Raw genomic sequence first — 13,908 nt, 5'->3', positions numbered from 1 at the left:
AGTCCAATCCAAAGTCTTTTGTCATTGCTATATCACCTTACTCAAGTTTTGTTTTGTTTTGTTTGTATTTTTTTTTAATACATGGATCTTGAAACTAGAATATTGAGAATACCCAGGAAGTGCTTTGGCACTGAGCTATGTTGCACAACATATTTTTCTCTTTGGATTTTGACATAGGGTCTCACTATGTTCTTCAAGGTGGTCTAATACTGGCAGTCCTCCTGCCTCAATTTCCCAAGAAGCAAAGATTGGAGACCTGTGTTATAAGCCCCAGCTCTCTCATGTGACTAATTCACAGTCAATCATTTTGAGCCTTAATTTTATCTTCAAAAAGCTCCTAAGCATTGTTACATAACTAGAAGCAAAGTCACACCTATAGTCAGGGGATATAAAAGTCAGGGCAGGAATCCGGTACTAGCACATCAGCAGTCTGTTGCAGAAAAGATACGATTATTAAAAAATAGCATCAATTCTGAAGTTCATTAAACTTATCAGTTCTGTCAATAGCCATATAACATATAATTTATTCTCCTTAACCCCCATTTTTCTTATCTCTAAAAACCTGGTTTGCATTATTATTATGACTCACCATAATGATTATGATTATAAACTGGTAATGATAACATCTTTATAATTTAGCCATTATGTGACAGATCACAAAAATATTGAAGTTGACTTCATCTTATTTCATTGAGTTTTTCAGATTGGGAAAAAAAAACTAAAATATTAGTAAAGTCAAAACCGATTTTGACTTTTGCATTGTTGCATCAACTGTGTATTATAGTTGTACAGTTGCAAAATCTGTGGCATAATGTTAAAGATAACATGAAGGCATGAAGACAAAAAACTTGTTTGGCCTCATAGTTTTAGTGGGGTCACTTAGTTCCATCTCTGTTCTGATTGTGGTTAAGGAGAAGCATGTAGTTGAAGAAACTGCTCACTTCATGGCTTCTGGGAAGAAAAGAGAGATGGAGGTAGAAGGGTCTCAACATCTTCCTCAAGGAAACTTCCCCACTAATCTGACTTCTATAAGGATCCTCCTTTTAGAGATTCCATGGCATTCCCAAGAGCACCATAAACTTGATGTTTATAGGATAATTGGAATCCAAAGTATAGTTAAGACAGTGATGATGATAAAGAAAGGGACATATGTATGTTTGTATGTATGCATGTATGCATGTATGTTATGTATGTATTCTAGTATTAGTGTATGTGGCATAATAACCAGGCTAGCTTAATATGAAACAGCAAATTTTAATGAAGGGATAGCTTACAACACCAGGGATCCAGTGATGGGCAGGAAATACAAAAAGGACTGACCGGGACTCACGCCTGCCAGATTTATACATAAGCATTAGCCCGAGGCAAACACGCCCCCCCCATTGGGCTGGGCTTCCTCTACATCTCCCCCTTTTGTCTAAATAAGACAGAACTAAACCAAATACAACTATATACAATAGTGACAAATAATAAATATAACAAACAATATTGAGCAAGAAACATATAACAAAAGTTTTGTTAAACATTCTATCTCAAGGAGTCTAAATAATGTAGAGAGTAATTACAATTATATAATCTTCAACTCCGTCAAAGATCCGAGAAGGGAATAAATATTACTTAACAAATGAGCGATATCCAAAGCGTGCCATAAATGACAGAGACAACAGACTACCTGGGCAATCACCCAAATTCTCGTTCGCAATGTTGAGTCAACCAACTTTGGCTAAGGCCTAGCATGACTGACATACCATTATCAAATGCAAGGAATTTTCTTAGAATTATCCTACCCTGTCTTGGCAAGATAAGACAATCCTGTTTCATATCTTTGTCAGTAGATGAGGTATGGGCTTTTCTTAACCCAAAGGCCAGTTCTGCCAAGAAGACAAGCTCCCAGTGGAGTGTCTTTGGTGCTCAACGTTCTCTCGGGAGTAGAGTGGCGTTGCCAGGAGTAATTGTGTCTCGTTGGCACAGAATTCTAGGTTAGATTAAAGGCCATTTTCTACAGCTCTTCGAAGAGGCTGAAGATTATACTATCTATACTAAATATAATCTCTATGTATCTAAAAAACCTGATTATCCTAAAAATAAATATGACAAACATATAATTCTCAATACCTATCTAACTTGAAGACTAAGAGAATAAACAACTGTGCAATATATGAAGACAATGATTTTCAACTGTAAACAACGTCATTACATATCAAATGTAAACAATGTTATTATATAAATAATATCCGAGGTAGAAATGTACATTGTAATATGGTAAATGTATCAATACAATATACAAGAAACAGTACCAATACAATTTTCTAAAAACAGTAATTCACAAATACCAATCATCCCATCAAACCAGTTAATCCCCCCCCCCCTTTTTTGAAAATACATAGAACAGTCATATTTTTCAACCAGAATTTGCCATCAAGGTCTATCCTGATGTCTCCAATACCTGCTTAAATTCAAATGAGAAATATAGTGGGACAGGAGGTAACGACCCATAGCTAATAACCACTGGATTCAGCATGCGTGTTAGATAGGGGAGTAGGTGTATGGGAATTGAACTTTTCAAGGGAAAAAAAGATGTACAATATTTGCAGAGGAAAGAAGTCAACATTTATATAATAAACAGAATTAGAAACCAATAAAAATAACTACCATCTCTGTCTCTAGTTCATTTTATTTCATCATAAAATTTATTTCTGAGGAAAATTTATGTACTTGATAATTCACTAATGTATTTTTAATCATCTTCCCTGAAACAAAGAACAAATTTGTCTTACCATTGTATTGTTAGAACAAACAGCTTTTTGCACATAGTTAAAGCTCAATAAATATTTACGTTCTCTTTCAAGAGCCACTTGGTCTAAGCAAAGAATTTCCATGTTAATTGTTCCAGAGCCTTGTTAATGTTTAAGCAGTATCTGATGGATATTTTGATGGTGTTGAATATTTTGTTTTACACATTGATCTTCATGAATAAATATGAATCCAGGCATTAGAAAAAATAGGCTGGAAAGATATGTACAGGTGTTAAGGCTGGAGAGATGGCTCAGTAATCAACAGAAATTACTCTTCTTACACACGTGTCCAGCATGATTCCTATCACCCACGTGGCCCCTTACACCTGTGTGTAATTCCAATTCTAGGCAATTTGGGCCTCCTTGGGCACTGCATGCACATGGTACACATACATATCTGAAAGCNTATATATATGATGAGCAAGAGTGTAGGTGTAAATGTTATTTATATACAAAAGAGCTATGGACATTGTATGTCAATTTTAATTTTCATGTTTAAAGGAAAAATAACTATATTCATCATTAAAGGTTGTTAATTGTTGCAGGAGCTCCTTCTGCTCCTTCAGCCAAGAGCAGCTGTGATACCAGCCCATTGGGGCGTGGTCTCTCTTTAAAAAAAAAAAACAGCAACTGCCCTCCGCTCTCGCTTCCGGCTCCACTTCCGGCTCCTAGGCTCCTTTCCTGATCTCGCAGAGGGCTGTTGTCTTGGACAGTGATCTGTAAGGTTTTCCCCTTAAATAAATAACCATTCTATTAATCGTAATTCCAAACTGGTGTGGGATCATTTGTGACTTATGCCTTCAGTTAAGCAGTGATTTCTTTCTTGTAATTTTGAAGTATCAATAATCAGAGTTTAGTTTTGTAAAGAACCTTGAAAACCTTCCATCATGAGCCCTCATTTCCTAAACATATAAAACAGTGAGGGATGAGATTTACCAACTCCCCCACATTGCCTAGATTGGGTGTTTAAGAAGAGAATAGGACTCAGGTCTCATGATCTTTTACCCAGTCTTCATTCGTGGTGTTTCTTCCCTTTTGAAGATTTTTCTTGCTTCAATCCAGCTCATTTTTCTCTTCTGACAGTCATATTCATAATTCTTTTTATGGCACATCATCACTGATGCATTGACAACGCTGCGTCTGAATTTGGTTTACAGTTAGTAGCAAACATTTAAGGCAAATGCACTTGCTAATGTTTTGTCAGTTTTCCAATAAAAGAAAAGGCAGCATCTGAGGTATGTACCTGTTCTATTAAAAACAAGGCAGAAGGTCTAGCAACTTTTAAACCAAATTTGGTGACTTATATTAAGAAGCCTTGTCGGAACAATGAAAATTTAAACTCTTATTAGTGGTATCTGCTATATTGACGTCTACTGCCGCAAACTAGTAATTCTTTTTATTTGTATAACAGTCTGTAAAAATCCCATCATAGGCTGCTGTTCTGCTGCCCCATCACAGAAACTAAGTGTTGAATTTGCTAGGCGAGCCTTACAGCACAAAAATTTTACAAGAAAGAAAGAAGGAAGGAAGGAAGGAAAAACTGTATTCTAGCAGTTTACAATTTGTTTCCAGAATTTGTTCTGCTGGCCTAATTCTTTTTAAAGGACATTGTACTCTAATATCTTTCTACTTCACCCACTTACCAATATCTCTTACTCTGTGTATAAATGTAAGAAAAATGTAATCAAAGTTGAGATTGTGTAAATATGTTCTATTGGTTTGTTTGTAATTTTGTTTCTGGAAAACATATGATAAAAAGGAGCACAAAACCCTGTATGAATTTTTATTCAAACGTTTACATGATTTTTCTCTAAATAATCTATATAAATTCAAATAAACAAAATCCCAATTGTACATACAGTACTTCTGTCTCAATAGTCACTTTCTAAATTTCTTTCACTTGTCTTTACTTAAGAGGCTCTTATTTTCTTCCCTTGTAATTTTTATGTTGAGTTTTTTTTTTAAATGCAGGTACCAAAGGAGATAATCTTCTTTAAAAGTATGTTATTTAATAGAGCACTTTCCATAACAGTACTGGACCTCCTTCTCAAATGAATTTTATGAGAGACAAATATCATTATGTTCAGCCAGATCAAACTGGTCTTACTGAAAATTCATCTTGCCTTTCAGTATTCAGTATTCATGAAATGTGATACAAAGTTAGATAGCTTCCTTCCTTCCCCAGAACTTTAAATATTTCTACAAATATACTAACTTCAGGCAAAAACCTCATCTACCACATGCAGTTGCTCTCTCAATCTTAAAATGTACAAGTACAATCACAGAATATAATCAACTATTGTATGAAAGGTGGGTGGAATCAAATCCCTGACAGATATGTCTATACAATACTTTCTGTTCGTCTGGTTTGAAATTCTTAAAACACAACATTTTTATTCTTAAAGAAATTTCCCAGCATGGAGGCACACACCTTTAGTCTCAGGACTTGGGAGGCAGAGACAGGTAAATCTCTGTGAGTTCAAGGCCAGCCTGAACTATGAAGAGAGTTCAGAGACAGCCAAGGCTCTGCTCCTATTTGTCTTGCATCTACACTCAGTATCAGGAGAGCAGTGGGTGAGTACTTCCGTGACTCTTCCTATTAAAGCAGGAATGAGAGTCATATGTATCACCAACCCTGAAAGAGCCAAGTGAAGCCAAGTGGATTATTTGTATAGGACAGAAAAGTGTGATTTTTGGTGAACTTTCTAGTATATGACATAAGAAATAGTAGGGTATGTGGAGATGTTGTTTATAAATGTTAAAAATTATAGAAGAGTTCTAACTGAAGGGTTCTCTTAGAGGAATTTAGTGTAGTTGTGGTGCCTTCACCACCAAACTAGTATGCTGACTGCTTCTGGGAACTAAAGTCGAACAAATTCCTTTACCACTGATAATGAAGACTCAGTTTTCAGACAGCACCATGGGAGTTGTGCCAAGAATGCTACCAGATTCAAAATTACGGAGAGATGGCGCTGGAAAGATGGCTCAGACGTTAAGAGCATTGCCTGCTCTTCCGAAGGTCCTGAGTTCAATTCCAAGCAAACACATGGTGGCTCACAACTATCTGTAATGGGGTCTGTTTCCCTCTTCTGGCATGCAGGCACACACACAGACAGAATATTGTATACATAATAAATAAATAAATATTTTTTAAAAATACGGAGAGATAAAATTCTCATGAACTTGGAAGTTTGGCTTGCTTGCTACTATCTTAAACAATGCTAGCTCTTGATGCTCCTTGGGCACTTTTTTCCACAAAAGGGTCCTCACAATTTTCATATTTTAATTTTGGCTTCCTAGAAAAAATAGGACTCATTGAACATGGTTTAGAAACTAGTATTATTCTCCTTTATAAATACTCATCAAAAACCACTTATGAGTGAGTACATGTGGTGATTGTCTTTCTGTGTTTGTGTTACCTCACTCAAAATGATGTTTACTAGCTCCAGACATTTGCCTGCAAAACTCAAGATGTCATTATTTTTTTCTGCTGTGTAGTACTCCATTGTGTAATTGTACCACATTTTCCATATCCATTCTTTGGTCGAGGGGCATTTAGGTTGTTTCTGGGTTCTGGCTATCACAAACAATGCTGCTACGAATATAGTTGAGCACGTGCCCTTGTGGCATGATTGAGCATCCTTTGGATATGTAACCAAAAGTGATATTACTAGGTATTAAGGAAGGCTGTTTCCTAATTTTCTGAGAAATCGCCACACTGACATCCAAAGGGGCTGTACCAGCTCGTATTCCCACCAGCAATGCAGGAGTGTTCTCTTTACCCCACAACCTCTCCAACATAAGTTCTCATCAGTGTTTTTGATCTTGACCATTCTTACAGGTATAAGATGGAGTCTCAGAGTTGTTTTGATTTGCATTTCTCTGATGACTAAGGATATTCAACATTTCCTTAAGTGTCTTTCAACCATTTTAGATTCCTCTGTTGAGAGTTCTCTGTTTAGGTCTGTACTCCATTTATTTTTTTGGATTACTTGTTCTTTTGATGATCAATTTCTTGAATTCTTTGTATGTTTTGGAGACCACCCCACAAATCCCAATTTTTGAGAACCTAGACAACAATGAGGAGCCTAAGAGAGACATACATAGATCTAATCTACATGGGAAGTAGAAAAAGACAATTTCTCCTGAATAAATTGGGAGCATGGGGACCTTGGGAGAAGATTGAAGGGTAGGGGAGAGGCAGAGAAGGGAACAGAGAAAAATGTAGAGATCAATAAAAATAAATAAATAGACAAACAAATTCCTCCTAAAAAAAAGTCCATGGTTCCTATCCCCATGTCAAATCAAAGGAAGACCTCAGAACTCCTCTAATTCTTGAGACTTTTACCTCTCATATCCTTTAAGTTATTAACATGGTTCCATTCATACAATTAAAATGACAGTTATGGACCATAGTCCAAATTTCAAATTATATTTAAAGTATGATTTTCCTCTTACATTGGATATTACTTATTTGTAAAAACTTATTTTATAAGTACTGTCATGAGGACTAGGTGGATATTTACAGCTATCTCTCTCATAAGAGTACTGTAAAGTGCTCTGAATTTGCCCATTGCTCATTGCATCCTTTGTCTCCTGTATAGTATCTCCAAGGCAGCCTAAGTCTGGTTTTCCTATTCCTTTATGACATTTTTTTTTGGTTATATGGCCATTTTAAGGAACTCAAAAAATAAACAGAAAGCTTGAGTTGAATTTGAGAGAACAATTTGTTATAATGAACCAGAAATACAAGATTCCACTGAAACTGAACAGCTGACAAAACATAGTTGAAATTAAACCTTCATGAGGGTCAAATAAAGGCAGTTATGTAGATTAGACCAAGACTGGTTCTGGACATAGGTAACTGCATTTCAGCATTCCCAGCAGTTAGTTTGTAAACAGTCTCCCACCCTTGTATCGTCTGCCACATCAAATGGCTTCTATACTAAATGTGTACAGGCCTCTTGGACATGACACAAAGCCAAAAAAACTTAAAAATCTTATTTTAGGGTGGAAACTGTACATATCCACCTCAGCAAGTCAGCTGCCACTTATGCAACGTCAATGAGCAAACCAAGTGCTACCTCGTGTAAGCCTTTCCTGGTCCAGCAGCAGGAGCAACATCTCCAAATGACCACCTTCACCATCAGCCTAGCAGACACACACCTTATAGAGTTTTAGCTACGACCAGAAAGCTTTTAAGGAAGATGTAGAATTCTATCCCAGAGCCCACTGGCTCCTTCTGGGAACTTTTTCTGGGATCATAAAGATGAACAGAAGAAATATTAAAATGACAGCGTACATGGCAGGTGAAGCAGACTGGAAAAAGGTTCTACTCACAAAGCCAACGCATTCCTGTTGAAATAGAAGTCTGGGTGACTGGATAAACAACAAAACAAACTCAACCAAATCAAAGGAAAATAGGGTTTCATGTAACACAGTATCAAAAAGTAGATGGAACAGACTAAATGCCCCATCTGGTAGCAGGCAAGTCCACAACCTATTGTGATAGGTCCGGTCCTTCCAGCATCAATCAGATTTCTTCTCATGTTTTCTCAAGTTTTTTTTTTTTTTTTTAATATAGGTGTGGTGACTTTAACAAGAGTCTAACAGTGGGTAGGCAGGCAGGCTTCAATCATTCGTTTCAGGATCTGTCTGTGCCATGTAGGCATCCAACTCGGCATCCAGGTGTCCTTTAGTTTTCGACATGTATGCATCCAGTTGGTTGTCCAGCTGCTCCTTGGTCAACACAGGGCGAGTGAGGGCACCTCTCCCTCGGCCACGGCCACGGCCTCGGCCTCCAAAGCCCCCTCTTCCCCGACCTATCATACCCCGACCTCTACCACCGATTCCGCCACGACCCATAGCTCCACGCCCTAGGCCCCCTCTCCCAGGACCTCCACGACCTCGAACACCACCTCTTCTTAAGCCCATTCGGGGAGCTACGGCTCGTCCACCTCGGAGCAGGTTTTGACCTCGGAGAGACATCCCGCCCCTAATCAGAGTTCTGGTGGCACGTCCCCCACGTAGTCCTCCTCCTCGGGGCAAGCCTCTTTGGATTATGGGTAGGCCTCTTCCTCCAATTGCTCCCCTGGCCAGGGCACCTATGGGTCAGCCTAAAGGTGCTGCCTGGATGTTACTCTTACCCAGGCGCTGCTTTAAGCTCTTCTGCTTAAGTTTTAATGCTGCCTGGACAGAGGGTCTATTCTCCATCTGCTGGGCCAGTCTTCTGTTTCTGGCACTGGCTAGCTGCTGCTGCTGCTGCATCGAAGCCCGAATATTCACTGGCATCGGCTGTTTGTTCTTCAGCATATTAGTAAAGCGCTCGTTTAGAGACATCTTGGTGGTGCTTTTTAGCACGACTTTCGGCGCCGACTGAGCAGCCATCTTCAAATCCCGAGAATCGAAGGAGACGGACGCCAGCGCTCCTCCCGGGGCTGCCACCACGGCTGCGGCGCGCGGGCCGGGGGCCGGCCGAAGCTGAGCTGATGGGGCCCGCTCGGGTCAACTAGCTGGGCGGTTGGGTTAGAGGCTTAAACGGTTTGACGCGAGACTCACTCCTTGCGGGCGGGTACCTAGTCGGCCGCTCCTCCCGCTCGTCAGGCCTGCCCTTTCCTTCCCTTCGTTTGTGCCACCACGGCCGGCGCCGCCAACTCCCGCTTGGTTCCTTTATGACATTTGGTCAATCAACAAGAATCACACAATATTGACCTATTGATTTGAAAGTGAGAATGCACTTATTTTTCTAACACATCTATTATTCTTAATGTTGCTATTGGATATCTCAAATGGCTTGTTTCCTGTAAATATTTTGAGCTAAGAGGATGGCTTGAAGGTATTCAGATATGCATCCAATATGAATCTAGGAGGTTCCCAAACCTCAAGTAGTAGGAACCAAAAGCATCACAATTTTCCTAAAATAATAATAATTTAATCTACCTCTTTCTAATATCCAAAAACTTCTACTAAGAAAATGAATCTTCAAATCAGTCTTTGAGATTCAAGTAGATATTGAGTAAGAATTGCAGAATCAAGTGGAGCCTTTTAATTTGCATATTTAACTGTTCAGATCAATTCCTAACTTTAAATATGTTTCTCCAAATTATGGCTTCCAATGGCTAGATGTTACTAAGGTATTTAACCTCAATGTTCTCATTCTGTGTTTGTGATGATTATAAATCCTGACCTTTCTATTCTGTCCAGAATTCTCATCATTACCATAGTTTGTCCTACTCTTGCAACTTTGTTAATTCCTTTGAAAAAGATATAAATGCTTGCTTTGTGTCTTTTATGGACTAGAGTATATTTCTAAACTTCGAATGTTCTAGTCTGCACTTCTTCAAAATATGACTATATTTTCAAGTATGAGTTCTAAATAGGAAAAACAAAATTAACATCTTTCAAAAGTGGATGGATCTACAAGCAATGTTAAGCAAAATTTGATAGAATTAGAAATCCAAATATCTAAATCATTTCAAGGGAGAGGCTAATGAAATTTATTTCACATGAATGAAAAGGACTATTTAGAGAAAAGAGGGGTACAACAAGCTAAGGCAAGGAGTGTTGAAATAGGAGCAGCAGGGCTGCGTCCCCGGCACCCGGCCGCCCGCATGGCTAGCTTATGCCCAGAAATAATTACATGGAAACTGTATTCTTTCAAACACTGCCTGGCCCGGCTAGGTCCAGTTTCTTATTGGCTAGCTCTTACATATTGTTCTAACCCATTTCTAATATTCTGTGTAGCCCATGAGCTGGCTTACCAGAGAGGATCTTAACCTGCATCTGTCTGGAGTGGGAGCATCATGGCGACTCCTCCTCTAACCTTCTTTCTCCCAGAATTCTCTTCTGTATACTCCGCCTACCTAATTTTCTATCCAATAAAATGGGCCAAGGCAGTTTCTTTATTAGTAAGAAATCATTCCCACATCATTTCCCCTTTTTCCGTTTAAACAAAAAAGAAAGGCTTTAACTTTAGCATAGTAAAATTACATATAACAAAACAGTTATCAAGTAAGAATTACAGTTACAATATTTATATCTATTTTATCTCTTATCATAACTAAGGAAAACTATAACTATTTATTCTTCAACTCCATCAAAGACTCCAGAAGGATATAATATTATCTAAGTAAACAAGAAATAAGAAAACTCTAGAAATGACAGAGACATCTCGCTGCCTGGACAGTCACCCAAAGTTCCTCTGTACCGTTGGGGCATCCATCTTCGGCCTACAGGCCCATGGTATCCAGATACATTTCCATGAAGCAGGAAATTTTAAAGACAGTTCAGTCACTTTCTGCTGTGTTCTGTAGAATGTCTTGTAGACTCTTTCATGAATCAGGAACCCCGAAAGACCATCTCACCTTTAGGCAAGTTCAGCAGTCCTCTCTCTGAGGGTTCTCTGTGTCCAGTTTATGCAACAGTCCAGGCAAGAGCAGTTTCTTGCCCAAATGACTATCCAACTCCATAAGGATCCTCTTCGATGCCCATCTTCCTCTTGAAGTAGCTGGTGCTGCCAGGAGCAGACGTGTCTCCTTGTCATGAAAAGTCCTAAGTTATTAAAATATTTTAAATGCCATATTCTGCAGTCTTTGAAAGATATGAAGAATGCCTATCTAATTGAAATATATCTCTATATATCTAGAAAATCTAACTAACATGACTACAAGCTTAACTATTAGCAATGATTATCCATTAACAACCTATATTTCCTAATTATACATTACATTTTAAGTGAACTACATAATCACAATACCTTAATCAAGTTCAAAAATACATATACATATAACAAAATTGACCTTAAAATCCATACCAATGCAAATTATTCATATCTATATCATATCCCCCTTTAAATGTAAAAGAACATTTATAAACAATATTTGGGAACATGGGCGTAGTTTTTTCTCTCCAAACTGCTTCCTGCTGAATGGGGGCACTGTTAATCAGATCATTTAGGGTGTAACCTGTGTGTCAGGTTCATCTCGGTTGGCAGTTGAGTGAAGTAATTTTTTGAGGGTGTTCACAGCAACCTTTCAGGAGGGCGTGGTCTATCATACCATACCGGGATAGATGCAATCCATAGGGTCACATCCTCTGTGGAAACAAAAGAAGACCCTCTCCAAAGCATCATATCCTTAGATCCAAATTTTGAAGTCAAGATACCTTTAGAACATATGTGCAGGTTCAGCTTAGCAGCCCATATAATAAAATGTCTCTTTGTACTTAGCTCCTTCACAGTCAAAAATTTTAAAGAAAACACAATGTACATAATCCAGACTCTCTGTGAATTTTTCATTTTTACGTGGCTTATTTTTCTTTATTTCTCTTAATCTATAACTATCTGTACTTCTGTACTCTGTCTCTTTAAAGACTTTACCCTTTTTCTTTTTAAGACATTAACTTTATTCTTTATATTCTCTTTTTTTCCCCAAGCCTACGTACATTCATCCAACGGTGTCTGAATCTGTTTTACTGTGAATCTGTATTTTTTTTTTTATTATCCAGGAGCATTTCTTAAAATGTTAAGCATTTCTTAAAAACTTAAGTTGCACCATGTATAGGTAATACGGTACTGCCTGTGTCCTGCCCAGTCTAAACCTTAACTGCACGGTTTTAAGGTAATTACGGTAGTTCCTGCCTGAGATCAGCACAGTTCAGCAAGGAGCAGCCGCTCCTGCCTCAGAGTCATTTGGTGCTTTTGAGCTGAGCACAGTTACAGGCAAACAGCAGTTTACATTGGAGCCGCAATCAGCAATTTAATTTTGAGACTGAGTGTGCAGCACAGAAACTCTTTTTATCCAAGTTACAGCCAAATCTGACACGCAGAGCACTGCGCAGTCTGAAAACGCGTCTCTGTATGGCAGCAGGAATCCGCCATGCTCTTCCGCCTGCCTAAGCCTGATTCCGCCATCTGCCCAGGTGTAGGCAGGGAACGCTGAGCCATCGGCAGGTCTCAGAGCAATCTCCTCCGATCCCAAGTGGGAACAGAAACATCCAGTCCCATAAAAGCCTTGAAATGCTTTAAAGCCAGAGTTCACGCTGGCAGCATAGCACCAGGAAGCCGCGCTTTAAAATGACGCAGCTTTTTTTCTCTGCTGCTGTTGCTGAATCAGGAATCTCTCTACAGCATGTCACCAACAAAACAGCAAAAATCTGTGTTAAACTCTCTTTCCCTTATTTTTAAGCCTTCTCAGGTTTTTAAGTGGATTTAGCCCATCACGTCTGGGCGCCATCTGTTGAAATAGGAGCGGCAGGGCTGCATCCCCGGCACCCGGCCGCCCGCATGGCTAGCTTATACCCAGAAATAATTACACGGAAACTGTATTCTTTCAAACACTGCCTGGCCCACAAGTTCCAGTTTCTTATTGGCTAGCTCTTACATATAAGGAGATATGAAAGGGCTAGCCAAAGGGATGAAAAATAGCAAAGCGTACGGAAATACATGTATAAAGACGTCATATGAAACCTGCTACTCTGGGTACCGAGAAATAAATTTTAAAAAGTGGTGCTTAAATTTAAATGAAGTCACTAAAATGGTCTCCAATCTAGTGTGACCACTGTTATTTGAAAAGAGGACATTGCTGCACAAGCAAGAATATAGAGAAAAGCACATGAAGACACTGAGAGAAAATACCTGTGCAGGGCCTAGAGACTTCAGAAGAAACCAGCTGTGCCTGCCCTTCCATCTTCCTTCTACAGTGAAGAACTACATTTCTGTTGCTTAAGCCATGAAACGTGTGGTACTTTGAAACAGCAACTTTAGCAAATACAAGAGCCCAAAAAGCAGAAAACATATCCATTAAACACAGCAAGGGCAGCATGGCACTTCCTCTGCATCTCAAATAAAATCATCTACTAGGTCTTGGAATGCAAGAAACTTAGGAAAGGTTCTCCTCTTATCATTGCACGCTCATTATTATTTACTCTGAATGACTATGGTTTGCAAAATTCATCTTACACAGCAAACTATCACTTAAGGAACAAATGTTTCACATGAACAAAGTGGAAAAAAGAACAATAAGAAATTAAAAATGTGTGAATTGATGTGTTTGTTTAAAAATTATTTAAGCTGAAATATAGAAGACAAATGAAAGGAATGTCCCATCATTCAGTT

General features: G+C 38.7%; 2 protein-coding genes across 2 annotated transcripts; both read right to left on the bottom strand.

The window, feature by feature from the left end:
• Positions 1-7,503: 7,503 nt before the first annotated feature.
• On the bottom strand, positions 7,504-8,783 carry LOC126506444 (chromatin target of PRMT1 protein-like). Its single transcript, XM_050150033.1, has one exon. It carries the CDS (start codon positions 8,781-8,783, stop codon positions 8,427-8,429), a length of 357 nt encoding a protein of 118 aa, XP_050005990.1. The 3' UTR covers positions 7,504-8,426.
• Positions 7,504-9,457, bottom strand: LOC126506445 (chromatin target of PRMT1 protein-like). Its single transcript, XM_050150034.1, has 2 exons — positions 8,771-9,457; positions 7,504-8,632 (listed from the first exon to the last, which is right to left on the bottom strand). The coding sequence occupies exon 1, from the start codon at positions 9,180-9,182 to the stop codon at positions 8,907-8,909; it is 276 nt and encodes a 91-aa protein (XP_050005991.1). The 5' UTR covers positions 9,183-9,457; the 3' UTR covers positions 7,504-8,632; positions 8,771-8,906.
• Between the last annotated feature and the right edge of the window lie 4,451 nt (positions 9,458-13,908).

The sequence above is a fragment of the Alexandromys fortis genome, unplaced genomic scaffold, assembly GCF_014885135.2.
Source record: "Alexandromys fortis isolate MF-2015 unplaced genomic scaffold, M_Fortis_MF-2015_v1.1 scaffold_0, whole genome shotgun sequence".
In the NCBI taxonomy this organism is placed as follows: Eukaryota; Metazoa; Chordata; class Mammalia; order Rodentia; family Cricetidae; genus Alexandromys; species Alexandromys fortis.
Note: the sequence above shows the minus strand (reverse complement) of the source record. Positions and strands in the feature narration are given on the sequence as shown.

What these genes read in the sequence shown, in the direction of transcription:
- LOC126506444 (XM_050150033.1), bottom strand. Translation starts at nt 8,783, where the DNA reads ATGTCTCTCCGAGGTCAAAACCTGCTCCGAGGTGGACGAGCCGTAGCT.
- LOC126506445 (XM_050150034.1), bottom strand. Translation starts at nt 9,182, where the DNA reads ATGGCTGCTCAGTCGGCGCCGAAAGTCGTGCTAAAAAGCACCACCAAG.